The sequence below is a fragment of the Salminus brasiliensis genome, chromosome 5 (assembly GCF_030463535.1).
Source record: "Salminus brasiliensis chromosome 5, fSalBra1.hap2, whole genome shotgun sequence".
In the NCBI taxonomy this organism is placed as follows: Eukaryota; Metazoa; Chordata; class Actinopteri; order Characiformes; family Bryconidae; genus Salminus; species Salminus brasiliensis.
Window position 1 is genome coordinate 44,320,851 of NC_132882.1, and position 27,895 is coordinate 44,348,745.

The following is a 27,895-nucleotide window of genomic DNA, read 5'->3' on the forward strand; positions in this document are numbered from 1 at the left end:
TCCCCCGATTCAGACTGAAGACGTGCAGCTCAGATACCAAACAGTGTCCTGGCTGATCGGCTGAATCTGGGCTCAGGGATCAATCAGGTCCATTTGTTTTTTTGTTTTTTTCTCACAAGCCACCTTTAAATCGCAGAGCCTCATTCACCACAGACCACATGCTGACGTCATCCGAGTGTTTTTATTATGAACGTTTGGAACAGATTCATTTATTTATTTATTATTATTATTATTATTATTATTATTATATTTTGAATCTTACTTCAGACCATTGGTCAATAACAATCAGTCAGTAACCCATGTTATCGTATCAATAGTAAGTACAGATAAATGTCCCAATAGTAACCATAGTAATAATGTTAAGATATTAATGCAGGTTTGTTTTTCATATCCATTCTCTCTCTCTCTCTCTCTCTCTCTCTCTCTCTCTCTCTCTCTCTCTCTCTCTCTAGCCATTTACCACTTGTGTTTTGTATGCACTGTCTATGCTGCACCATGGTCCTGGAGGAACGTTGTTTCGTTTCACTGTGTACTCTGTATGTAGTTCAAATGACAATAAAACCCACTTGACTTGACTTGACTTGACTTGGTAAAGCTAAAAAATATATGTTTTTATTTCAGCTATTGTGATGCGAAGCACCATGCATGTGCCCATCCGCAATATATGGCTTTTATGGCCAAGGGAAATATAGGGTTAAGGACAAAACTTACTTATTACTATCACAAAAAACATTTCCCCAGGCATCAGGCAGTGCATTTGTAAACATTTGGTGTAATAACGTTCTGTGGGGGAGCTTTTGGAGAGCATTAAACTTTTGAGACGCCCGGTTCCATTCGCCGCCACTGTTATCTGTGAAGTGTGACTTGCTAGTTTCTCTACAACAGAGCTTCACATCGAACTCGGAATGACTTCGTTTACATCTCAACCATTTAGGTGTGCTTTTTACACTGCTTTACACATTTATCACAAATATACCAGTAAAGTAAAAGAGATGAAAGTCATTTCTTAAAAAATCGTTTAAATAATGTCCTTGTTTTGTTAGTGCTGATGCTAACTGAGGTGTGAAACTGGTGGGGGCTGTCCTCGCCGTCTCAGAAGGCAGTGATGAAGGTCTTTGTAACCGAAACACAAAGCTATGGTATGTAAATTTAGCTGCGTTATCATTAGCCATTAGCATTTTTTCCCGCTCAATAAAAATAAATAAATAAATAAATAAATAAATAAATAAATAAAAGGCTAGATTACTAACCTTCGGTTCAGACACGACTGGGTGCCTTCTTGCCTCAGAATCTGAATCCTGTCTGAGTAGCATTTCTTAGCGTTTCACACATTTGTGTATTCGCTAATTCTGCGCTAAAAACCTAGCACTGCTCATTTCAGCCACATTACTCACTTATAACACTTCTGACCAAAAAAAAAAAAATATATCAGTTGATCAATGACTCAAATGCAGTCGGTCAGCCAAGACATGTTTGCTATCTAGAGATGCTAGGCTAACTTTGCTAACACTGCATTTGACTGGACTGTCACCAATCTCAACACAGGCTCAAAATCTCCATGTACTTGCTTGAGATTGATGAATAAAATATAAATAAACAAGATTTTAAAAGTTCTGAGATTATTTGTTAAAACAGCGTGGATAAACGATTAAAACTCTTAAATAAAATAAATTAATTTTTGAAATATTTTGGTGTTTAAAGTCTAAAATAAGTCACACCATGTTCTAAATCACACCGATTTGACCCGACTGTGTTCTGAGAGATGCTTTTGGACATTGGGTCTTGGGTATTTATTCAGATCAGACGTTGGTGACAGTCCAAATCAAGTCTTTGTTAGCCGCATTAGCCTAGCATCCCCCGATTCAGACTGAAGACGTGCAGCTCAGATACCAAACAGTGTCCTGGCTGATCGGCTGAATCTGGGCTCAGGGATCAATCAGGTCCATTTGTTTTTTTCTCACAAGCCACCTTTAAATCGCGGAGCCTCATTCACCACAGACCACATGCTGACGTCATCCGAGTGTTTTTATTATGAACGTTTGGAACAGATTCATTTATTTATTTATTATTATTATTATTATTATTATATTTTTAATCTTACTTCAGACCATTGGTCAATAACAATCAGTCAATAACCCATGTTATCGTATCAATAGTAAGTACAGATAAATGTCCCAATAGTAACCATAGTAATAATGTTAAGATATTAATGCAGTTTTGTTTTTCATATCCATTCTTAGTATCACATTGAAAAAAAAACAACAGGCCTTTATTAACGGACAGGTTTCCACTGTACACCGACACAGACAGAGAGAGAGAGAGTGCTCAAGGGGAGACACGGGAAAGGGTGGAGGGGGCGGGGTCTGAGCTGTACATTCAGAAAAAACGAAAAGAAGTGAAGGGGGCGATTAAAGGAGGCGGGGGGGGGGGGGGGGAGGCAGGGATGGAGGGGGGAGAGGGAGGGCCGACGAAAGGAGTGAAAGGGGAGCACTGCATTATTATTAATACACAACAACGTGCCTTTCCGTTTCACTGTGATTCAGATATGAACAAGTTTTTAAATTACACAGTTGAACACACAAATAAATAGACACTCATCAAGCCAATCATTACCATTATTATCATCGTTATTATGATGATGATGATGATTATTATTATTATTAGAAGTATTCCTAATACTATTATTATCATTATCACCAGACGGCATGTTCTAGAATTCGTAAGCATGGGAATAGAAAACAGTGCAGAGACAGAAGTGTGAATAAGAACAACAGCAACAACAACAACAGAAAGAAAATAAAGATGATGATAATAATAATAATAATGCTAATAATAATAATAATAGTAGTAGTAGTTTGTATTTACATACATTTAAATACAATCAAAACTGCCCAGATTTGAGCGAACATTCTGATGCAGCGGAGGAGGAGGGGGAGTGTTGCAGTAGAAGTGTGTGTAGATATGTGTTTAAGGTGTGTGTGAGGTTGTTGTTTCTGAGAACCGTTCCATTGTTATCCTTATTGAGACCGCTGGGAAAGTGGAGTTATCTACAGGTAGCTTATATCAGATCCGGAACGTTCACTGGTGAAGTGCGCCGAGAAGAAAGGACGACAACTAAACTGAACCGTGACGCTGAGCCATGACTGAACTCGTAAACCTCGATTTTTTTTATTGTACTCTTTGAGTGGCTAATTCACAGGGCTGGCCCGAATCAAGCGAAAGCTCCAAGTGTTCGCACGTTACTACGACGTTCGTGTTTCGCTATTCCGTATTTGAAAGCAGTATTCGGAAACGCTCAAAAACTAAAGGTCAACACCAGCAGGACTTGGAACCGTGGAAGTGAGAAGAAAAAAAAACAACGACAACAACAAAGGTTTTAAATAGCTGAGATTAGCATGCCAGGCCACTAGGGGGCGATACTAGCTCACACAATTTGTTCAAGTAGTGCTGTTTTTTTAATTGTCCTAGTGAGTGGCTAATTTCTAGGACTGAAAGCTAAAAGCCTGAGTGTTTGTTCATTATGACGGCCTTCACTAATCGGAAGCTTGGTTGTTGTGGTTACCGTATTACAAATAGCTAGCGTGCCGCTTTCGGAATCTTTCGCCGTCTGAATATTTTCGAAAACATAGTATTTTCTTCACACTGTCTTCGTTCACACCAGCAGTATTTTCTGAGACATGGAATCGCAAGACACATTTCTTAGTAGGCCAGGTTAGCATATCAGGCCAGTAGGGGGCGACAACAGCTCACAAAATTTGTAGTGAAGACGCTTCAAGAAGAATCTAGAGCGCAAAGCTAACAAAGCGAAGTGACGGCAGCGAGTAACGTCCCCCATTGCCTTGTTTGACAGACCTTTGTAATAAAACTTCTGCCAGAAAATAAAAGCAAATCAAGTTTTGCTTTTACAAGCAGATCAAATCAAGAGTTGTTGTTTTTTTTTTATCTCTAAGTGTTAAAAACTTGAGAGCAGTACAGTCTGATAACTCCACACTGCTAAAATAAAAATAAAAAATATAAATAAATAAATAGGCCAAGTTATTGGCATGATGTCAGCATTTTCGATACGCTGTGTTTTTCCCGTCCACACGAAAAAACGGCTAGCTTAAAACACACAAATGTTATGCTTTTACAAATTTCTAGATTAGATTAGCTCGAAGCTAAGATAATTGCCAGTGTGAAGCAATTTCAACTATCAGGTTTGAGGAATCATCTCGAGTATGTTGGGATCAGAAAGCAGAAAACAGCTGATTTCAGTTCATTCACGCTTTCAGTTTGCGCTCGCAATACAACGCTGCCCTCTTCTGGATACACTCTGAACCGCAGTAACGAACGTACTCAAACCTATGGGTCATTTTAAAATGGAAAGAGTATTCGGACGTTCGTTAAAAAAACAGCAGTGAGTATCTGAAGCTTGTAAATTGCTGTTCAGGTCAGCCCTATTAATATCTATAATAACGTAAATCAGCTAGCTTACATTCGTCTAGTAATACCCGGTGTGTTCAGTATTTTTAGATACAGTGCGAAGACCACATTCACCGACGGGATCAGACGAGTGATATACATACAGTAATTACATCATTGTGCCATACATACATACATTGTCGAGTGTTGGGTTAAATGTGGGCTAAACGTTGCCTGTGCATTGTGTGTGTGTGTGTGTGAGTGTGTGTGAGCATACATTCCAGAGACAATGCATTCACAAAGGCTGATATCAAATACATTTATGCTGTGTGTGTGTATGTGTGTGTATGTGTGTGTGTGTGTGTGTATTATGGTTTTCATGTTTCACGTGTGCGGATGTTTCTTTTTTCATTTTTGCGTGACTGACTCAGTAGCGACGGGGGGCGGAGTCTCTTCCTTCTTTCTTGATGATAATTCGCTGGTCGTCTCCCGTGTCATCGGGAGACTCCACCACTTCGTCTTCGTCATCACCTTCGCCCTCCGTATCCGCCGCCATACCCATGCGGTTCTCGTAGGTCTAAAAGAGAGAGATGTACATTTAAGCCATAGTTTAGCTATGAGGCTAATGTGGCTAATAATTAATGGAAGCATATAGCCCACCAATAAATCAACACCAGCTTAGGATACCAGGGTATCAAACACACAACCCTGTGATCAATAACCAAGCACTAGGATTATATTGAAAAAGGTTGGATACATGTATTGTTTGCTGTTACATACCAAAGATCAATATTGTACACTATGCGGTCAGGTTAGCAGACCAGGGTCTAGAACCCACAACCATATGATCAATAACCTAGTGCTGGAATTAACTTTAAAAAAACATTAGACAAAGATACCACGTCACATACCCAAGATCAATAACGTACACTATGTGGCAAGCTTAGCAGACCAAGATCTAGAACCCATAACCCTGTGATCAAAAACGAAGTGCTAGGATTATATTGAAAATATAAAATAAAAAACCCATCAGACAAATATACTGATTGCTGTCACATACCAAAGATCAATAACGTACTATGTGGGCAGCTTAAAAGACCAGGGTCTAGAACCCACATCCCTGTGATCAATAACCAAGCAGGAGAATTATATATATATATAATATATAATATATATATGTGGCCAGCCTAGTGGGCATGGGTATCAAACCCACAACCCTGTGATTAGTAACTCAACTTTAGAATTATATTGAAAAAAGTAAGGCACGCATATTGTTTGCTCTCACTTGCCTCAGATTAATAATGTATACTACATGGCCAGCTTAGCAGAGCAGGGTCTAGAACCCACAACCTTGTGATCAGCAACCAAGCGCTAGAATTATACTAAAAAAGGGTTAAAGATAAAGATAATGTTTGCTGTCACATACTCTTGATCAGGCGATCTTAACAGATGTGGGTATCAAACCCACAACCATACGATCAACAACCCAGCACTAGAATAACCCCGATTTTAAACAGGTAAATAATTATCTATAATCAATTGTCTGTACTGTAAATACACTTTTAACGTAACCCTCATAATTCTGAGACATACATTATTCAGAAGAAATGTGGACACTGTTTCCCACAAGGTTGTCGTCCTGGATTTTTGAGAACACTTCCTTAGAGCACCACTAGGAGGAGCACACCCCACTGTTTGAATACCTGGGAGTTGTGATGTCATCTCTAATAGACTTGCTTAGTAATCTGTACTATAGCATCATGTTAACTGGTGGGTTACTTTCAGTGCAAAATTATGAACCACACATACAGGTGTAGGTGTCTGGGTGTGTGTGTGTGTGTGTGTGTGGGTGGGGGTGGGACGCACTCTCAGTACATAACAGTCACAGCAGCAGTGAGTCACAGCAGCAGTGGGTCAAGCCCCCCCCCCCCTCTCTACAGTTACCTCCATGGGGTTGACGATGATGGTGAGAGCCGAATCGTCCCACTGGTTGCTGCCCTCTTTGCCGCCGCCCCTGGCTCCATCTCCGCGGCGATGGATGGAGCGGATGCGGAAGACACCAAGGATCACCATGACGACCAGGAATCCCACACATACCATGATGATGACAGTTGCGGCTCCCGGAACTACTGCAAGACAGAAGCATGTGGAAAATCATACAGACGTGTGTGTGTGTTTATATTTTTGTATGATTTCTGCGTGTTACCACCCCGTCACACTCGCCTATGCCTATAAACTATGTCCTTTAAAACTTTTATACATTTTTTTTATTTGTTTGTCGAATTTTTTACCCTTTTCTCCCAGTTTAGGTGCTGCCACCCAACCCGCCAGGCAGCCAGGTCCCCAGCTCCACCACGCCAGCTAACAGACGCCTGTGCCGACCAATATAACTTAAGAGCGATGAGGGGAGAGAGCGCCATCTACCCACCCGGAGAGAGAGCCCAGCCATTTATAACTGTGCTCTCTCTGGCTCAGGCCGCTGATGGCAACGCGGCACGGCTCAGTATTCAGACTTGCGACTCCGCGGGCCACGAGGGCAGCGCCTTTGTGAGTGTGTGTCTGCGAGTGAACGTACCGGAGTTGCGGTGCGGATTAGGCAGTGTGTGTCCACTCAGCTCTCCTGTGTGATGGGACGGGTGGAGGAACTGCTGCTGAGAGGCCAGCAGGTGTGAGGGGTGGTACAGACTGTCCAGAGAGTGCAGGAAGTTCACCTTGGAAAGAGAGAGGAAGATGGTAAAGGTGATAAAACCACCAGCGATCATCATTTTTAATGCATAATATCAGTTTTAAATATTATATATTAATAATTATAATAAGAAGAAGTTTAAGTACTGATACACCCTAAGTGCTCCACTTAGGACTGATATCTAGCACTGACTGTTGTGCGTTAATGCGCAACGGTGGATTTTCGGTACCTCCAGCGTGAGCTCGTTACTGGTGTAGCGTCCGTTCATTTCTGAGCAAGACAGCCGGAATCTCCTCTCGAAGCGGGCGGAGCCCTTTGCTAGTCGGTAGCGAATAGAGCGCAGGACGTCCTCATACACAGAGATAGACTCCGCCCCTGAGGATGACAACGACAGAAACAGACGCAATTAGCCGAAAAATAAACTGGGTGCTTCACTGTAGCTTAAATTCACGTTCTTGGGAGGTGTAGCCACTTTGCCATGGTCTGGAAGAAGACCCAAACGGTCTCCAACCCTCAGCTGAGAGGACATGTGTTTAGATTCGGTGAGGAACGAGATGTTCGGAGGACTAAAGGTGAGGCATCCCACCTCAAGAACACTGCACCAGCTGTTAAGCATGGTGGTGGTAGTACCATCGGAAGAAGGAAGACCATCAGACCTCAAACCATCGGCTAGATGGATGACGGTTTGACACCACTGGGTGTTCCCCAGTAGATCAGTGGCTATATTTACATCCAAGGTGGCGGTGGAAAGGATGGTGGTACAGCAGGCTAACCCAGGAATGGCCTGCCCACAGAAGTACAGCTTGGTCAATACAGCTGCATTACCAGTGATGGCGATGTAGGCCGTCGTGTTGATGATGTCCAGCCCTTTTTCTTTCAGAGACTCCATGTCCACCAGCAGCTCCTCCTTCTCTGGGTTAAGCTCCTCCCCCAGAGGCTGGACCTCACAGCCGTCCAGAGTGTGGGCCACGGCGTCAGACATGAGCGCTAATTGAGACAGAGAATGAGAAAGTGAGGGATTAGCACAGCGCAGTCATTCCGAAACCCCGAGCAGAGTGCAAAAGTTTGGGCACCCCTGGTCAAATGACACGTGTTGTCGACGTTCTACGTGTAGATAAGTCATTTCCTCCACAGATAACACACTCAGCATCACCTAGCACTTTGTGATAGCCTAGCAACCACCTGGAGTACCATAGTGACCAGCAAGGTAGACAGTAGCAAGCACTAGAGATCTCATAGCAATCACCAGGCACCATCCAAACACCCAGGGACACAATAGCAAAGCCATAACAACCAACAACCTACTAACCAATTTCCTAGTAACAACCTAGCAACATCCTAGCAACCACATGAAAGCCACTGAAACCAGCAAGGAACGCGTTAGCAACAACTAAAGAACTTACAACAACCACCTACCATTAAGGAATACCTGGGATGCCCTAGCAAAGCCTAACACATTTATCACAATGTGATATCCACCTAGCAACCACCTGGAGCACCACGGCAACCAGCTAGAAAGACACTAGCAAGCACTAAAGATCTCACAGCAAACATGCAGCACCCTTCTAACAACTCCCTGGGACACCCTTGCAAAACCATAACGACCAATTTCCTAGTAACCACTTAGCAACATCCTAGCAACCGCATGGAACACCACTGAAACCACCAAGGAACACACTAGCAACCACTAAAGATCTCACAGCAACCACTTACCATCAACAAATACCTGGGACACCCTGGCAAAGCCATGGCACCTACCTATCGATATAGTATACCAACAACCTAGTGACCACCTAGAAACACCCTACCAACCACCTGAAGCACCACAGCAACCAGCAAGGAAAACCCTAGCAACCACTCAAAAACTGAAATCTACCAAGAAATAACTTAGTGATATCATAAGAACCACTCTAGCAACCAGCATAGCAACCAGCAAAGGAACACACTAGCAACCCCTACAGATCTAATACCAAAGACCTGGCACCATCCTACCAATCTACCAGGTACGCTATGGCAAAGCCATAGCGACCACATAGCAACACCATAGCAACCAGCAAGGAACACACTAGCAACCTCTAGAGATCTCACAGCAATCACATGGCACCATCCAAACATCCTGGGACACAACAGCAAAGCCATAAAAACCAACAACCTACTAACCTCCTAGCAACACCTTAGCAACCAGCGCAGAACACACTAGCAGCCACTCGAGATCTCATTGCAACCACCTGGCACCACCCTACCTGGGACACATTAGCAAAACCATAACGTCCATCTAGTAACCCTAGCAACCACTTGGAATGGCATAGGAAATACGTATAGCAACCCCATAGTGACCACCTGGGACACCATAGGAACTCCGAGGCAACCACTTGAAGCAGTACTGCACCCGGAAAACCCACAGCAACAGCGAGCGATACCACATTCACCACCCGTTTGCTTATTTTCTCTTGGAAAAGGGAGACGGGAATGCTCTTCACAATACGTTACACAGGCCTGACGGGGGCGGGAATGACCGCATCATCGTGGAGGAGCCACGGATAACAAAAGGGTGGAGGAGAGGGTAAAGAGGGTAAAGGGTAAAGCAATCAAGGGAGGTAAACAGATAAGTGATCGCCTGTTGTGCTCTAAAACTCCTGATCCCTCTTACCACCATGAAGTGTCCAAGCAGAAGGGAGTGACCTCACAGCAGCATTACTCACTGAGCGTATTACCTCACACCAGTCTGTGGACACTCGGCCGGTGGTCACATGACGTTACAGTGATAAACAGACTTGCTTAAGTGGCTTCTGACCCCATTATGATAGTGGATACAATGACTAGTCAATACCTGCGCTTATAAGCCCTCGTCCACTTGGCCGCGCTGTTTCCCCTCGGGGGAAAGTCCAGCAGCGTCTTAAAAAGGCGGTTCCATTACTTTACTGACCGCAGTGAGGCTAATTATATGACCCCTTTAGGGATCGTTGCAACCTTCCGTGACCTTCCCTGACCTCACGCGACCTTCCTCTTTTCAGACTGGAAAATGAATGCTGGACCACCCCCACGGACTCACCTCCACCCTCCATGCCCTGGGCGGCTGTGTTGACGGCGTGAGAGAGAGAGCAGACAATCCGGAGCTCAGGGAACAGGGGGACTCCACGCGGACCCTCAAACTCCGGGGCTGGCCGGGCCAGGTGGGGTCCCACACCCGAGAGAGAGATCTGGGGGGCGTCGGGCTGAAGGACCACCAAGTAACCCTCCAGCTGCCTCAGAGAGAGGCAGCTCTCCTCACTGAAGCACCTGAAGAGAGAGGGCGAGAGACAGAGAGGGAAGATGGGGTTACCATGGAAACATTAACATCAAGGCAACCACTTAGAACTGCATAGCATCCACATAGCAACCACCTAGGATACTATAGCAAGAACCACATGGAAAAACATAGAAAACACCTAGCAACTGCATGACAACCACTGAGAATACCATAGCAACCAGCATGGCATCTGGGATACCACAGCAACACCCCCATGGCAATCACCGGGGCTACTGTAGCAACACAAAGACAACCATTTGGAACAGCATAGCAACCACATAGCAACCCCATGGCAATCATCTGGGATACCAGCAGTAACACTGAGGCAACCACTAAGAAACCCATAGCAACCACAATCACCACCATGGCAATCGCCTGGGATACCACAACAACACCAAGGCAACCAGTTGAAGGCGTATATATGGAAACTAGGCCAGACAGGATTTCACTATTTTTGTGATGTCATTCAAATCAACGTATTAGCCACGCCCACTCACACTAAAGCAAGGCACAATACACACTTTAGGGGCAGTGGTGGCTCAGCGGTTAGAGGTTGTGGGTTCAATACCTGGGCTCGGCAAGCTGCCACTGTTAGGTCTTTGAGCAAGGCCCTTCACCCTCTCTGCTCCCCGGGTGCTGGAGTTGGCTGCTCTGGGTGTGTGTGTGTGTGTGTGTGTGTGTGTGTGTGTGTGTTCACTACCACAGCTGGGTAAAATGCAAAGGACACATTTCACAGTGACAAATACGTGCACCTTTACAGGGTAGCCAATCAGAACAAAGGTCATTTACATTTATCAGTCTTAAAGGCACAGTAGCAGTAAAACAGGCTGTAATAGATAAAGAGATGCACTGAAGGCCTGAGGAGGCACTGAAGGCATGTGGAGGCACTGAAGGCATGTGGAGGCACTGAAGGCCTGAGGAGGCACTGAAGGCCTGAGGAGGCACTGAAGGCCTGCGGAGGCACTGAAGGTCTGAGGAGGCACTGAAGGCCTGCGGAGGCACTGAAGGTCTGAGGAGGCACTGAAGGTCTGAGGAGGCACTGAAGGTCTGCGGAGGCACTGAAGGCCTGCGGAGGCACTGAAGGCCTGAGGAGGCACTGAAGGTCTGAGGAGGCACTGAAGGTCTGAGGAGGCACTGAAGGTCTGCGGAGGCACTGAAGGCCTGCGGAGGCACTGAAGGCCTGAGGAGGCACTGAAGGCCTGCGCCAAAAAGTGTGTGTGCACTGTGTCGGTGTGTGGGAGTGGGAGTGTGTATACTTATCTCGCTCTGATCGCTGATGTATCACCAGCTGGTCATCGTGACCTTTTGCCCTCAAATCTGATTACACTGAGGGCTGTGGCTGGCAGCCCCGAGCCGCAATCTTTTTATGCCTGCTTAAGCGCCAGCGTCTATAAACACCTGGAGTCAGGAACAACCTTTCCCACCCTGAAAACAGCTAATTTTTAAGCTTAGCAGCTCGTACCCTCTAGCCACAGCTCCCCTAGTGGCCGATCTGCCGCAGTGCATGTTGACACTGCACACTGACACTTCAGCAGATCAGCGTGAGGAAGCCTTCAGCGCTTTCTGTGAGCCACCGTGTTTCCTTTGCTGTAGAACAGACGCAGACTCTCGTTCTTGTTGGATGCGCTATGTTTTTCCTGAGGGTCGCTAAGGAGCACAGGTGGTGCGGTTACCTGAGGGAAGTGGTGAGCTTCAGAGGCCGGACTCCTGGCGTGGCGAAGCGCAGTGAGTTTCTGTAGGTCACCTGCTGAACGGCCCGGTTGAAGCTTTCGATGTCATCTCCCTCCAGAACCAACACCGACTGGCTGGGGTTGACGTGTACCTGAGAAGTCGGCAGAACAGTCAGAACCAACAGTACAAACGCTGTTGTGTTACAGTGTGAGTAGTGTGTTACAGTGTGAGTGGTGTTGTGTTACAGTGTAAATGCTATGTTACAGTATGAGTAGTGTTGTGTTACAGTGTGAGTAGTGTGTTACAGTATGAGTAGTGTTGTGTTACAGTGTGAGTAGTGTGTTACAGTGTGAGTGGTGTTGTGTTACAGTATGAATGCTATGTTACAGTATGAGTAGTGTTGTGTTACAGTGCAAGTAGTGTTGTGTTACAGTATGAATACTATGTTACAGTATGAGTAGTGTTGTGTTACAGTGTGAGTAGTGTTGTGTTACAGTATGAATGCTATGTTACAGTATGAGTGGTGTTGTGTTACAGTGTGAGTAGTGTGTTACAGTGTGAGTAGTGTGTTACATTGTGAGTGGTGTTGTGTTACAGTGTGAGTAGTGTAGTGTTACAGTGTGAGTAGTGTTGTGTTACAGTGCGAGTGGTGTTGTGTTACAGTGTGAGTAGTGTTGTGTTACAGTATGAATGCTGTTACAGTATGAGTAGTGTGTTACAGTGTGAGTAGTGTGTTACAGTGTGAGTAGGGTTGTGTTACAGTGTGAGTAGTGTGTTACAGTATGAGTAGTGTGTTACAGTGTGAGTAGTGTTGTGTTACAGTGAGTAGTGTGTTACAGTGTGAGTGGTGTTGTGTTACAGTGTGAGTAGTGTTGTGTTACAGTGTGAGTGGTGTTGTGTTACAGTGTGAGTGGTGTTGTGTTACAGTATGAATGCTGTTACAGTATGAGTAGTGTGTTACAGTGTGAGTAGTGTTGTGTTACAGTGTGAGTAGTGTGTAACAGTGTGAGTAGTGTGTAACAGTGTGAGTGGTGTTGTGTTACAGTGTGTTACAGTGTGAGTGGTGTTGTGTTACAGTATGAATGCTATGTTACAGTATGAGTAGTGTTGTGTTACAGTGTGAGTAGTGTTGTGTTACAGTATGAGTATTTGGTTACAGTGTGAGTAGTGTTACAGTGTAAGTAGTGTTGTGTTACAGTGTGAGTAGTGTGTTACAGTGTGAGTGGTGTTGTGTTACAGTGTGAGTAGTGTGTTACAGTGTGAGTGGTGTTGTGTTACAGTGTGAGTAGTGTTGTGTTACAGTGTGAGTGGTGTTGTGTTACAGTATGAATGCTATGTTACAGTATGAGTAGTGTTGTGTTACAGTGCGAGTAGTGTTGTGTTACAGTATGAATACTATGTTACAGTATGAGTAGTGTTGTGTTACAGTGTGAGTAGTGTTGTGTTACAGTATGAATGCTATGTTACAGTATGAGTGGTGTTGTGTTACAGTGTGAGTAGTGTGTTACAGTGTGAGTAGTGTGTTACATTGTGAGTGGTGTTGTGTTACAGTGTGAGTAGTGTAGTGTTACAGTGTGAGTAGTGTTGTGTTACAGTGCGAGTGGTGTTGTGTTACAGTGTGAGTAGTGTTGTGTTACAGTATGAATGCTGTTACAGTATGAGTAGTGTGTTACAGTGTGAGTAGGGTTGTGTTACAGTGTGAGTAGTGTGTTACAGTATGAGTAGTGTGTTACAGTATGAGTAGTGTTGTGTTACAGTGTGAGTAGTGTGTTACAGTGTGAGTGGTGTTGTGTTACAGTGTGAGTAGTGTTGTGTTACAGTGTGAGTAGTGTTGTGTTACAGTATGAGTATTTGGTTACAGTGTGAGTAGTGTTACAGTGTAAGTAGTGTTGTGTTTCAGTGTGAGTAGTGTTGTGTTACAGTATGAGTATTTGGTTACAGTGTGAGTAGTGTGTTACAGTGTAAGTAGTGTTGTGTTTCAGTGTGAGTAGTGTTGTGTTACAGTATGAGTATTTGGTTACAGTGTGAGTAGTGTGTTACAGTGTAAGTAGTGTTGTGTTTCAGTGTGAATGCTGTTACAGTTATAGTGTAAATAGTGTTGTGTTACAGCATGAGTGCTCTTATAGTGTACAGTGTAATAATGTGTTTACAGTGTGAGTAGTGTTGTGTTACAGTGCGAGTAGTGTTGTGTTACAGTGCGAGTAGTGTTGTGTTACAGTGTGAGTAGTGTTGTGTTACAGTATGAATGCTATGCTACAGTGTGAGTGGTGTTGTGTTACAGTGGAAGAGTTTCTGTTAGAGCACTGCTAGGTGACAGCACCTTCATGCCAGAGCCCAGTGTCTCCAGGTCTCCGAAATCCAGTCCCTCTCGGCAAGCATACAGACACTCCACCACGCTGTGGGGCTCCACGCTTCCAGGACGCACCGTTACCCCTGACAGCAAGCCCCGGTAACCACCCACAAACTTCCCTGAGGAGAGTAAGGAGACCGGTGAGGGCTGCGACCACAACATGCGTAAAATCACCAGCCATTAAAAAAGTAATGCACACAAACATACAGAACGATATAATAAAAATCTATAATAAACCAAATACAGAGTTCATTTATTGTCTATATTCTTATATATAAATAAACAGCATATATACAATCTCTCTATACAACACACACACACACACATGCACTCAGGGGTCTCTGGAGCCTGAAGCTCACCTGTGTCCTTGGCCTCGGGGATGCTGTTGTTAAGAATGTCCTTCTGCTTTTCCTCGGGCTCTGTGAGGGAGAGAGGGGGAGGGGATGAAGGTGGAGAGGGGGGGGGGGGTTATTAAAATACTGATCAAATGACATCATAGCTTACAGTATGTCCTGTACGGACGGGCAATACGGCTGTAGTTCATCATTATCGTGATGTAAATGACCTCACAATACGCTTCTCTGAGCATCCTGAATAGCTAATCGTGTAAACTAGGGGTGTAAGAAAATATCGTTATATCGAAGTATCGTGATATTATGTTTTGCAGTACATCAATCATCAGATCGCATCGATTCTCAAAAACACAGAATTGATTATTAATGAATAGTTTAGATGTGAGGATCGGTGGCAGACAGTGGTTCATTTAGCGCTGTGTTTACAGCCCGACCACTAGACGGCAGTGTTGCCATCTGTCGTCAGATCCGACTGTTCAGTGCGAAGAGGCTCTGACATGGTGCTGAGGGGCTCTGACCCGGCGCTGAGGGGCTCTGACCTGGCGTTGAGGACTTTGACCTGGCGCTGAGGACTTTGACCCGGCGCTGAGGTGGTCTGACATGGCACTGAGGGGGTCTAACCCGTTGCTGAGGGGGTCTTACCCGTTGCTGAGGGGCTCTGACCTGGCGCTGAGGGCTCTGACCCGGCTCTGAGGGGCTCTGACACGGCGCTAAGGTGGGCTGACCCGGCGCTGAGGGCTCTGACATGGCCCTAAGGGCTTTGACCTGGCGCTGAGGTGCTTTGCCATCAGCAGCCGGAGCACAACTGGCCGTGCTGTGTGTGGGTAGATGGTCGGCCTAGTGATGCTGCATGGGCAGCGGCTGACTTGGCTGTATCAGAGGAGGCACGTGCTTGTCCTCACCCTCCTCCTTGTGTCGGGAGCATGGCAGGTGATGGGGCAGTCCCCCCCAGAGTGGGTGAGTTCACATTGGAGAAATGTTTGGCTTAATAATTACTCGACAGCAAATGATGGTCACTGATTGGTCAAAAGAGGTGTCAATCGTGATGTTCTGCATGTGTCCCCGCCCCTAATGTTGAGTCATTGGTGTTAAAATGCAGGAAATTTTCAAAGGTGATTAACAAACGTCGCGGCGCAGCAAGGAGAACAGCAGGAGACTAAAAGCCTGGCTGGGCATCTGTCACACACACTCACACACACACGCAGAAGTGTTTTTCTGTTTTGCTGAATAATAGATGAGTCAGAGGGTATTAATAGCAGACTGAAACACACACACACACACACACACACACAGCCTGTAATTAAAGAAGAGAAGGTCCAGACTCCGTTAGCATCACTGCTGCTGCTGCTGCTGCTGATGCAGCGTTCCTCACAGTTCCTACACTGCTGCCTGCCATGCCGATGCTCACACACACTCACACTCATACACACACTCACACTCATACACACACTCACACTCATACACAGTTACCAGACAAGACCTGAGACACGCCTGATCTGAATGTGTGTCCTTCAGGATGAGAATGTTAAGGCGGTACATGCCTCTGTAGATCTGTAGGTGGCGGCTCCACTGTATTGGAATGATCAATCCATGAGAATTGATTAGTAATAATTAGCTGATAATCAGTGCAGCCGAGCATTTACATCACATTTCTCATCAGCTGAGCAGATTATGATGAAAAGTAGAGACAGTATTTTTTATGAATTTATGGCTATTTTATAGTCATATCACCCCCTTTTTTATTATTTATTTATGCTGCTTTTTACTGTATTGTTGTCTTTAATATCTGTAATATTATTCCTATTGTCACTGAACGATGATGAGGATGAGGATGTATAATATCCTTTGCGTGCTCTGTCTGTTCTCTTCTACTTTTAATCTTTTAAAACTTGATGTTTTAATAAAAAAGCAACAGATAATAATAGTAATAATAATACAGCAAATAATAATAACAACAATTATAATTATAATATTTTATTAGGGTTATATTATTATAAGTATATCAGAATAAATTATGTATGCACAAATGTTTAGCCACAAATAATTTGTGGAGTGTTTTGAAGTTATATTACAAAAAAAACTATTCATTATTTTTACTTTTTTAAATTAAAACTTGATGGTATTAACATTATTATTATTATTATTGTTATTATTATTATTTATAATAATATTAAGAAGAAGAAGAGGAAGAAGAATAAACTAATAAAAAATATTTTAAATTAAATGTAAAAATAAAATAAATAATTTAACATTTTAATTTAAAAATCTGAAAAAAATTATAAATATTATATACATTATGATTTGTTGCCAAATAATTAAATATTTAGCTTTTACTATCAATATTCCAATTCAGTTATGTCAGCTAACAGGGGGGAGAGGGAGGGTCGTCCCACCCAGACAGAAAAAAGAGAGGGCGAGGACAGTTATGCTCCTGGACACGGATGGCAGTGAGATCACTGGGGACTGAACCTGCAACCCTCTGATGCCCAAGCCAACACATAAGACACACCTCGCCAAAAAATTTACCCCCTCGTACCCCCACACACCCCCCTAGCTTGGAATGTGTGATGATCATATAGGTCATGCCCCCCCCACCACACACACACACATACAATTACAGTCCATGCAAGCCTACACTACTGCCCCACGAACCCACTTACCCCAGCATGCGCCGATGACCAGCCGCTGGCGGGGGGCCGGGTTAGGGATGGCTCCGTTGTCGTGGATGAGGGCGGGGTCAAAAGTCACGCCGTCTACGTAAAGCGTGACGGAGGGGAACTGTACGCTGAGGGACAGGTGATGCCACTCGCTGTCGCAGACCTGAAGAGATCAGAGGACAGCGCAGGGGGTTAACGCGGATGCTAAACGCACATACATACATACAGGGGAGGAACCAATCAGTGAGCTCCCACAGCGCCCCCATCCTGTGACTCCCTTAAATACATACGGTGGGATGGGCGGAGCTGCACTTCATACAGGCACTAGACCTGTGGCTGCTGACATCATGTATTAGCTACATTAGCCTGTTAGCATCAGTGCAGAAAAAAGCGGACCCTTACCTGCTCCAGCTTCCAGAGGAATTTGACGGGCCGTGCGGCCGACACGTCCGGCCAGTAGAAGAGCGAAAGGCGGCAGCCGTGCACGGACAGCGAATAGTGTGAATAGGAGTCATCTGTCAATATCAAAACACACACACACACACACACACACACACACACACACACACATTAAACCCCCTGCGTATTCAGTGGTATCTGGTTCCAGACGCATGCTGGATTCACTCCTTATTGAGTTCTTTATTCAATTTCCCTCCTAGTGTGGAAATTACAGACTAGTGCTGTCACCAGCCCGTCCCTGCGGCAGCAACCCAGGAAGGAAGGAGGCAGATCTCGTCAGAACATCAGCCAGACAGCTGAGAAATTAATGTCCACTGCCTGCTGCCGTCCTCTGCTTATTTATTTATTTACTTATCCATTTATTTCTGCCCAGTGACTCAGCCTAAAACCACCGAGCCACTCGTCTACAGGCCTCGTCTACAGAACGTCTGACCGACCGGACTGGGACTGAATCCCGTTTATGTATATATATATATATATATATATTACAAGTACATAAGATAAATTTAAATAAATGTACTTAAAAAGTAATTAAATAATTAATTTTAAAAAGGTCAGATGTGAGGTTGGGCAGCATGGGTCAATATTTCACTTTGTAGTAATTCAATTTGTGTTACGGGGTGGACGATATTCTGATAAATCATTTATATATATATATTATATACATATATATTTTTTATTATTAAGATATTTAAATACAGAAGAAGTATCAAATTAATAATAATAATAAATTATTAAATAATCATTTAAATCATTTAATCATTTAAAAGCCAAAGCCTGACCACACTGACCATTCTTCACTGTGCTGCAGATGATGGTCTCCTCTTCCTTCCGGGTTCCTCTCGCCTGATTGGCCGGCGGCTGGCTGTTGGCCCCGCCCCTTCGCATCCAAAGCTGGAGGGTGAAGTGGTCCCCAGCTACCGTGGAGGCGATGGAGTCGGGCACCACAGCGACGTGGGCGGAGCCGTTGAAGGAGAAGACCAGTGACGAATCGGAGGAGGGCAGGGTGGGCAGAGCCGCCGTCCAGTTGGCCGCGGGAGAGGGGGGCGGGAGCAGGTCCACCTCACCCCTAACAGCACCTGCAGGAAAAAAACAGTTTTGACCAAACTATTAGTTATCAGTTAATTTACATAATTACTATAATAAATAAATTCATTATTATTTTAAGAAGTCTGTTTTGTCACTGTCCCTCTTTAAGACGTATGTAAATAAGCTCTGGAGATAAGCAGAGTCATGGGGGGGGGGGGTCACAGTGAACCCATGTCCTCCCAGCTTTGTGTTCTATAGTCGCATTAAAGGGCCCATATCGCACATTTTGGCCACTTAAGACTTGTGCACTTTGCTGTGAGTGGGCGGGGCCAGACTGTTATCATGTTTTTTTTATTTGTGACATCACAAAAACAGGCAATATGTAACAATAATAATAATAATAATAATAATAAAATATATACATAAAAGCATTTGGTCAGAGTGGCTTTAATTCATACATAAATATGCTGTGCTCTGATTGGCTGCACTGTATTGTGCCTCATTTAAAAACAATGTGGGCGTGGCAAAACAGCTGCAAGCTAATTTTGCTTATTCTAATTTTGCTAATCATTTTTATCCGTTAGAAAAAAACAGGCTGTTTTTGTTACTGCATCTTTAATGATAACGATATATGCAAATTAACTATTTCCTGATTGGTTGGCCTGTACCATTCCTGGTTCAACAAGCGGGGCAGGCAACAACGTTTACAATCAAATTCTTCTGTTTAAAAACAGAAATAAATAAAAATCCAGACTCTGATCTCATATGAGCTCTTTAAGATTTGGGCAAAGCGGCCCGACGGGGTGTCAGTCGACGAATCGCGGCAGCATCAGAAACACCTGCCGTGTTCAAATCGCGTTAAAGCGCAAACAAGGAGGGAAAACACGTCTCCGAAAGAAGCTAATCCTCATCCTTACACGCAATTTTCCACCGTGAGAAGAAGCGCTCGGTATTAGCTCTCACACGCGGGGACTGCGGCTGGGAGACTGAATCCCTTTAATCCGCTCATAAGCGCTAAAGCAGCCGGCATCCTCTTGTGCATTTGCCACAGAGCGTGGCAGCCGCCACCCCTCATCGGCCCCCACCACCATCACCCACTACCCACCCCCCATCCACCCAGCACTAATCTAAAAGCACTTTTCTTTACCCCCCCCCCTCCCCCCCGAGTATCCAGAGTAATATAGAATTACGGACAGTGGGCCTGGCAGTGGGTCAGGGTGAGCCCGTGCCCTCCCAGCTGTGTGTGCCCACCTCCCAGGCAGCCTCCTACAGTCACATTAAAGGGCCCATATCTGACACTTTGGCCACTTATGACATATGAGCACTCTGCTGTGAGTGGGCGGGGCCAGACTGCTGAGATAGGTATGGGTTGTTTTTTGTGACATCACAAAACCAAGCCATGTGTGACCTACATGGATGGGGAAGTGTATAGTGGCTGAATCAAGCCTGGGGTCATTAGGGGGCGGGGTTGTGTGTGTGTGTGTGTGTGTGTGTGTGTGGGGGGGGTCATTGTAGGCTTGTGCCCTCCCTGATTTTGCTTATGCAAATTTTGCTAATAATTTTTAGCTCTTAAAAAAACAGGCTGTTTTTGTTACTGTGCCTTTAAGAATTATATATGCAAATGAACTGTTTTCTGATTGGCTGCTCTGTCCCTTGCCTAGTTCAAGCTGAAGCACTTACAGCTATACTGTAAACTGGCACTTTTCGGCTCGGCTGGACTGTACCACATGTTGCTCAAAAGGCAAACCCCAAGCACTCTGATGGTGAGTGGGCGGGGCTAGACTGTAAATCGGCACGTTTAGGATTGGTTGGCCTGTGTTGGTTTTCGGGACATCACAAAAACAGCCGCTATGCAGCTGCATGAGCCGGGAATTGAACACTGCGCTCTGTACAACCCCTAACTTGGAGGGGCGGGGCTAAAATGCTGTGACATGAATATGTACAAATATGCAAATGTGTTGATTTTACAGTCAAACAGGCAGGTTTTGCAGTTTAGGCTCCACCTGCGGGCTGTATGTACCCCCTCACTCACCGCAGAGCCTCCTCACAGAGCGGTCCGAGTAACTGTCCCGGTCACAGCCTTTCCCGATGTGACCCGTCTGGAGCTCTACGGTGGCCTGGATATTCCAAACGGTCTCCTCACACGTCTCCAGTGTAGGTTGGGGAAGAGCGGGATGCTGCCAGAACCAGGTGTGTATTCCAACTCGCTTCGACCAGCCTGAGATTCCAGCACGCACACACACACACACACACACACACACAACGCCAGATTCACATCATGACAAAAAGTGGAAAACAAAAATTATCCAATCCATAATGGCCATACAGTAACATAATTAGCATTAGCATTAGCACTAGCGTACCAATTTACAATAGCCATACAGTGTTTCTAATTAGCATTAGCATACTAATTCATAAATGACCAATAGTGAGTTAGCATTAGCATTAGCACTAGTGTACCGATCCAGCCGGGCTTGCAGGACGGTTTGACCGTAACGACGACTTGAGCGTCAGCTTGAGCTCGATTCTTCCCACAGTCAAACGCCGTCACCCAGAAACTGTGAACGCGCTGCTTCTTCGAGTCCAGAGGCTCAGTGTTCTTAATGTTCCCTGAGAGAGAGAGAGAGAGAGAGAGAAGTGATAGAGAGAGGGTGATAGAGAGAGGGAGAGAGAGGGTGATAGAGAGAGAGAGAGAGAGAGAGAGAGAGGGAGAGAGAGAGAGAGAGAGAGAGAGAGAGAGAGAGAGAGAGGGAGAGAGAGAGAGAGAGAGAGAGGGAGAGAGAGAGAGAGAGAGAGAGAGGGGAGAGAGGGAGAGAGAGAGAGAGAGAGAGAGAGAGAGGGAGAGAGAGAGAGAGAGAGAGAGAGAGAGAGAGAGGGAGAGAGAGAGAGAGAGAGAGAGAGAGGGGAGGAGAGAGAGAGAGAGAGAGAGAGAGAGAGAGAGAGAGGGAGAGAGAGAGAGAGAGAGAGAGAGGGGAGAGAGGGAGAGAGAGAGAGAGAGAGAGAGAGAGAGAGGAGAGAGAGAGAGAGAGAGAGAGAGAGAGAGAGAGAGAGAGAGGGAGAGAGAGAGAGAGAGAGAGAGAGGGGAGAGAGAGAGAGAGAGAGAGAGAGAGAGGGTGATAGGGAGAGAGAGAGGGTGATAGAGAGAGAGAGAGGGTGATAGAGAGAGAGAGAGGGTGATAGAGAGAGAGAGAGAGAGAGAGAGGGAGAGAGAGGTGAAGATATTTAGGCAGACTGGCAGAAATCCTCTGTCTCTGAGTTCGGCAGTGTTTCAGGCTGAAGAAGCAGAGACACTGAGACTTCCTCTGAGACACTGAGACTTCCTCTGAGACACTGAGACTCCCTCTGAGACACTGAGACTCCCTCTGAGACTTCCACTGAGACACTGAGACTTCCTCTGAGACATTGAGACTCCCTCTGAGACACTGAGACTCCTCTGAGACATTGAGACTCCCTCTGAGACACTGAGACTCCCTCTGAGACACTGAGACTCCCTCGGAGACACTGAGACTTCTTCTGAGACTTCCTCTGAGACACTGAGACTTCTTCTGAGACTTCCTCTGAGACACTGAGACTTCTTCTGAGACACTGAGACTTTTTCTGAGACACTGAGACTCCCTAATTATCAAAGGGGCAGTTTAGCCAAAACATCAAAGGAACACGACTGATCCCAGAACCAGCCAATCAGCTAAGACTCAGTTGCTGTCTGACGTGTTCTTCCTTAGTTTACAACAAGAGACGCTAGGCTAATGTTGCTAACAGTACTTGGGTTTGGCAGAAGCAGACATCAGACACCAGACCTGTCCTGGCTGACTGAGTCATTTGGGTTCGATTGGCTAATCTGGATATTTGATATGAATAATGCTGCTGTAGTTATTATTAATGATAATAATAACTCTGACTGAGATGACCTCTACAAGAAATCGAGAGAGAGAGAGAGAGAGAGACAATGGAAGAGTGTTCACTGAGTGGTGCCTGGTTCAGTGTGACCCAAATTACCATCCGAACCCTTCACACCCAGGCAGTGAAATCGACAAGGTCATCACAGTAGCCTGTCTCTCTCCCTCTCTCTCTCTACCCACTGCCTCCCTCTCTCTCTCTCCCTCTCCATCCTTTTCCTTTTCTCTCTCTCTCTCTACCACTGCCTCCCTCCATCTCTCCCACCCTCTCTCTCTCTCCCTTCCTGTCTCTCTCCTCTCCTTCCATCCTTCTGCTTCTTCCTCTCTCTCCTCACTGTCTATCTCGCTTTATCAACTTCAGAATTCTCTCTTTTCTCTCTCTCCTTCTCTGTTTCCATGCTCTCTCTCTCTCTCTCTTCGCTCTCTCTCCCCCTTTTTTAACCTCCTCTCTCCCCTTTAGCTCTCTCTCTCTCTCTCTCTCTCTCTCTCTCTCTCTCTCAGCTATTTGGAAGATAAGATGAAAGAAGGCCGCCGAGGCCGGCTGTGTCAATCCCGATAAGACGCTAACAGGCTTCTCTAACAAGGACATTTTGGTGTCCGTCAAAGCAGAGACCTCTTTCCGCTGGACTCAGGGAGAACAGTGGGTTGATGGAGCGGCGCCTCAGTCAGTTATGGTGATGTTGAGTGAGATAGAGGAGAAATGAACTGCTGCTCTCAGCTGAAATCCAGAGCTCCACAATCCACATCTAAATCCCTAGAGGAACAGTTCAGATCCAGAGCTCCACAATCCACATCTAAAGCCGTAGAGGAACAGTTCAGATCCAGAGCTGCACAATCCACATCTAAAACCCTAGAGGAACAGTTCAGATCCAGAGCTGCACAATCCACATCTAAAACCCTAGAGGAACAGTTCAGATCCAGAGCTGCACAATCCAACTCGAATGACCTAGAGGAACAGTTCAGATCCAGAGCTGCACAATCTGCATCTAAAGCCGTAGAGGAACAGTTCAGATCCAGAGCTGCACAATCCACATCTAAAGCCCTAGAGGAACAGCTCACATCCAGAGCTGCACAATCCTCGCATCTAAAACCCTAGAGGAACAGTTCAGATCCAGAGCTGCACAATCCGCATCTAAAACCCTAGAGGAACAGTTCAGATCCAGAGCTGCACAATCCAACTCGATTGACCTAGAGGAACAGTTTAAGTCCAGAGCTGTCCAATCTAATGGTAAAGCTCTAGTAAAAATAGCTCACACCCAGAGGAACAGTTACAAATCCGGAGCTGCACGATCCAACTCTAAAGCTCTAGAAGAACAGCTCACGTCCAGAGCCACACAATTCAGAACAGCTCATATCAAGAGCTGCACAATCCAACTCTAATGACCTAGAGGAACAGTTCAAACCCAGAGCTGCACAATCCAACGCTAAAGCTTTAGAAGAACAGCTCACGTCCAGAGCTACACAATCCAACCCTAAAGCTACAAATTCAGAACAGCTCATAGCATTCTCAAGAAGCCCCACAACCCAATTCTAACGACCCAGAGGAACAGTTCAAATCCAGAGCTGCCCAAACCAACGCTAAAGCTCTAGAAGAACAGCTCACGTCCAGAGTTACACAACTCAGAACAGCTCATATCAAGAGCTGCACAATCCAACTCTAATGACCTAGAGGAACAGTTTAAATCGCAAGATCTAGAAGAACAGCTCATACCCAGAGCTGCACTATCCAACCCCACAGCTCTAGAACAGCTCACACTGAGAACTGCTTTTCTTGAAGGCCCCCAATATATATGTTAAATGAAGAGATGTAAAGTGTGTTGTAGGGATTGATATTGATGATGATGATGAGGATGATGAAGATGATGAGGATGATGGTGAGGTGGGGTTCCACTTTGAGGTTTTTAGGGAAATAAAAGTAAGGCTAGATTTGAGCTGTGCTGTGATGTTGAGTCTATATACACTCTCTCTCTCTCTCTCTCTCTCTCTCTCTCTCGCAACTCCCACATTTTCAGCCTCTCTTCCACGCTTGGCTTCCTGTCCCTCAGCTCTATTCATGTAGCAAAATGTCGGCTATTGATCTTCAGTGTTCGTCAATGGGGCTGGGAGAGAACGAGAGATCCACTATCCACATCCACAATCGAACCCAGGCCAGATTGATCCATGCCAGATTAGTTACCAACTCCCCCCACCCAAAAAAAAAAAGAAGAAATATACCCCAAAGTAATACACACACACCTCCACCGGACTGGACTGCTGCCACAAGGCAGGTTGGGCCCATAGGTTCCTGCTGTTGGTGCCAAATTCTGACCCTACCAACCGTGAGCCTCAGCAGGAATCCAGATTCATCAGACCTGGTCTTCAACTGTCCCGTTTTGCTGAGCTTGTGCTGAGCCACTGCTGAGCCACTGCTGCCTCAGCTTTCTGCTCTTGGGTGTGTTTTCGTGTTCGAGAGTCTGTTCTAGAGACTGAGGCGCTAAAAATCCCAGAAGATCGACAGTTCTAGACATACCCAACAATGTACACACATTATATGTCCAAATATTTGTGGACACCCCTTCTAATGAATGCATCCAAAAGCATTCAGCTGCGTAGCAGGATGGATCTGTGGTCTGGATGGAATGATGGATGGTGCTCTTGCATCTTTTTGCTCAGTGCAACCAAATCCTCACTGCAATGCTCCAAAGTCAAAGTCTAGTACAAAGCCTCCTTCTTCCCTGGACAGTAGAGACGTTGGAGTTACTCCAACAAAAGCAAGATCAGCTCGTTTTTAATACCCTTGATTTTACAGCCGAAACAATGCATGAACAGGTGTCCCAATACTTTTGTCCACATATCGTGTATATACATATGCAAAAATATATAGATTTATAGGCTTAAAAAAAGCAAAGCAACGGGGTTGTCGAAGTTCTCACCGTCGTTGTCGATGGCAAAGGGGACGTTGGGGGTGATGATGTCGTAGAAGCAGATTTGGCTGTACTGGGGGGAACAGTCTGCGTCCAGCGCTTCGACGCGGACAATGCGGTCGAACAGGCGACCCTCTGGGACGGACGCCTCATAGCGGCGCTCCACGAACACCGGTGAGAACTCGTTCACATCGTTTACGCGCACGTGCACCGTCGCCCTGCGGAGAGAGAGAGAGACAGCGCGAGAGAGAGAGAGAGAGAACAAGGCAGGGTAAGAAGACAGAGACAGGCTTTCTTTCTTTCGTCTACAGCTGCTGACTGTTCACTGCTTTGGTAAACATCCAACCTGAAGGCTGCCGTGAGAGTGAAGCTCTTCAGAACTGGGACAGAAATAGCTCCGTCTGTCAGAGCTGGAAATGTAAAAGCTTATTATCCCTCAGTAGTTCAAAACTGCAGGTGTCTTGTATGAAGATCTGCCGTCTCCGTGGGCACTTAAGGAGGGCTGTCAGCATCTGAACTTCACGCGGTCAGAAACTCATGTCCTCGCTTGGGTTCGGCTGAGAAGTAAAGCTGGGTGGCGTCACAATAGCAATGGAAGCCATTACCATGCTTACGGATTATTTGGCCCAGCGGGCAGCATTTAAAGAGTAAATACTAGCGGACCCAGGACTGACCCTTGAGGTACACCATAATTCAATAGCAGTTGCAGCCATTGCTGACACACACACACACGCGTGGGCTAGAGGGGTATAAAGCCCCCCAGCATTCAGCTGTGGAGCAGTGGAAGAACTGTGTTGATGAATGATGGATGGTGGTGCTCCATCCAGTTGGGAATGAGGTGGGTGGTTATCATCATCATCCAACTTCCCGACCTCACTAACGCTCTTGTTGCTGAATGCAATCAAAAGCTGAATGCTCTTCTCCAAAATCTAGTAGAAAGCCTTCTTCCCTGGACAGTAGAGACAGTTACTCGCACAAAAGCAGGATCAGCTCTTTCTAATACCCTTGACTCCCCTTGATTAAAGAAGCAACGAATGAGCAGGTGTCCCAATACTTTTGTCCAAATCGTGGGTGTATCCAGTCCAAGCTGGTCTTTGATGGACTAGGTGGTTGAAAAGCTGGTGGGGCAGAAGAAAATAGCCATACTGGTCGACCAGTCTGATCAAGCTAGTCATGTTGGTGGACCAGCATGAGCAGGCTGGTCATACTGGTCAACCAGCTTGGTCACATGAATCATGACCCCCCCCCCCGTTAGAGACCCTTAGAGAGTTCTAATTCACATTCATTTTAATACTGTATCTCACTTGTGCGATTTCTTGCTGTTGGTGCCGTCGGGTCCCTCTCCGCAGTCGTAGGCCTGGATGGTGAAGCTGTGCTCCCTCTGGCTCTCGCAGTCCAGAGGCTCTTTGGAGCGCACCAGACCCTCCCCAGTGGAGCGGTCCAACACCACTGCTTCGAACTGGGCTGCCCCAGAACCGCCCGGGCCGTTATGGACGCGGAACCCACAGATTTCACCTAAAGGGAGGCAACAACGACAAAACCACTGAAATCTTGAAAGTTACCAAATGCTAAGCAGTGGTTGCGCTAGGTCCTCCTGCGTTGGTTAGTTTATGGCTAACCAGTCGGCTAATTGTCGGTAGCTATATTGTCGGCAGCTTGTGATCTTGCGGCTAGTAGCTTTGGGCTAACTTATTAACTCGTGGCTAGAGCGCATAATGTCTTATAGCCAGCGTTAGCTAGCATTAACTTGCAGATTAGCTAGCATGGTAGCATAGCTAGCAAGTCTTGCTAACAAGATGACAGTATAATTGTGCCTTTTTTTTTAGCATTTGGTTTAGCATCTGGCATGCTAAGCATTTTGTCATATATATATATACATATATATATAGCTAAATAAAAATCTTCAGTTTATTACAGTTTATCAATACAGTATTATCGATACTTTATCAAGAGAGAGAGATTATTGGATTATTGTTGTAGTGCTACAATAACAACACTACTTTAGCATTTTTTTTAGCATATTACGTTACAAAGACACCAATTTATTTACTAATTAATATTTCACAACAATTCTGCACGTTTCCAAGCTATTAAATACACCACCACATCCTAATATAGTACTGTGACTAGCATGTTAGCTTGCGGCAAGTGTGTTAGCTTGGGGTTGACAGATTAGCTTGTGCTTAGAGCATTAGATCAAA

General features: G+C 45.4%; 1 protein-coding gene across 1 annotated transcript in view; it reads right to left on the reverse strand.

Annotated features, from left to right (window-relative positions):
* Positions 1-2,007: 2,007 nt before the first annotated feature.
* Positions 2,008-27,895, reverse strand: part of clstn3 (calsyntenin 3) — a 37,722-nt gene continuing 11,834 nt past the window's right edge. The window contains 18 exon segments of the mRNA XM_072680565.1: positions 2,008-4,978; positions 6,346-6,530; positions 6,977-7,112; positions 7,317-7,462; positions 7,913-8,074; positions 10,140-10,366; positions 12,050-12,198; positions 14,368-14,516; positions 14,757-14,816; positions 17,411-17,570; positions 17,810-17,922; positions 18,658-18,945; positions 20,928-21,050; positions 21,053-21,095; positions 21,097-21,113; positions 21,356-21,505; positions 25,704-25,912; positions 26,999-27,209. Coding sequence (XP_072536666.1) covers positions 4,829-4,978; positions 6,346-6,530; positions 6,977-7,112; positions 7,317-7,462; positions 7,913-8,074; positions 10,140-10,366; positions 12,050-12,198; positions 14,368-14,516; positions 14,757-14,816; positions 17,411-17,570; positions 17,810-17,922; positions 18,658-18,945; positions 20,928-21,050; positions 21,053-21,095; positions 21,097-21,113; positions 21,356-21,505; positions 25,704-25,912; positions 26,999-27,209 — 2,678 coding nt within the window. The 3' untranslated portion in view covers positions 2,008-4,828.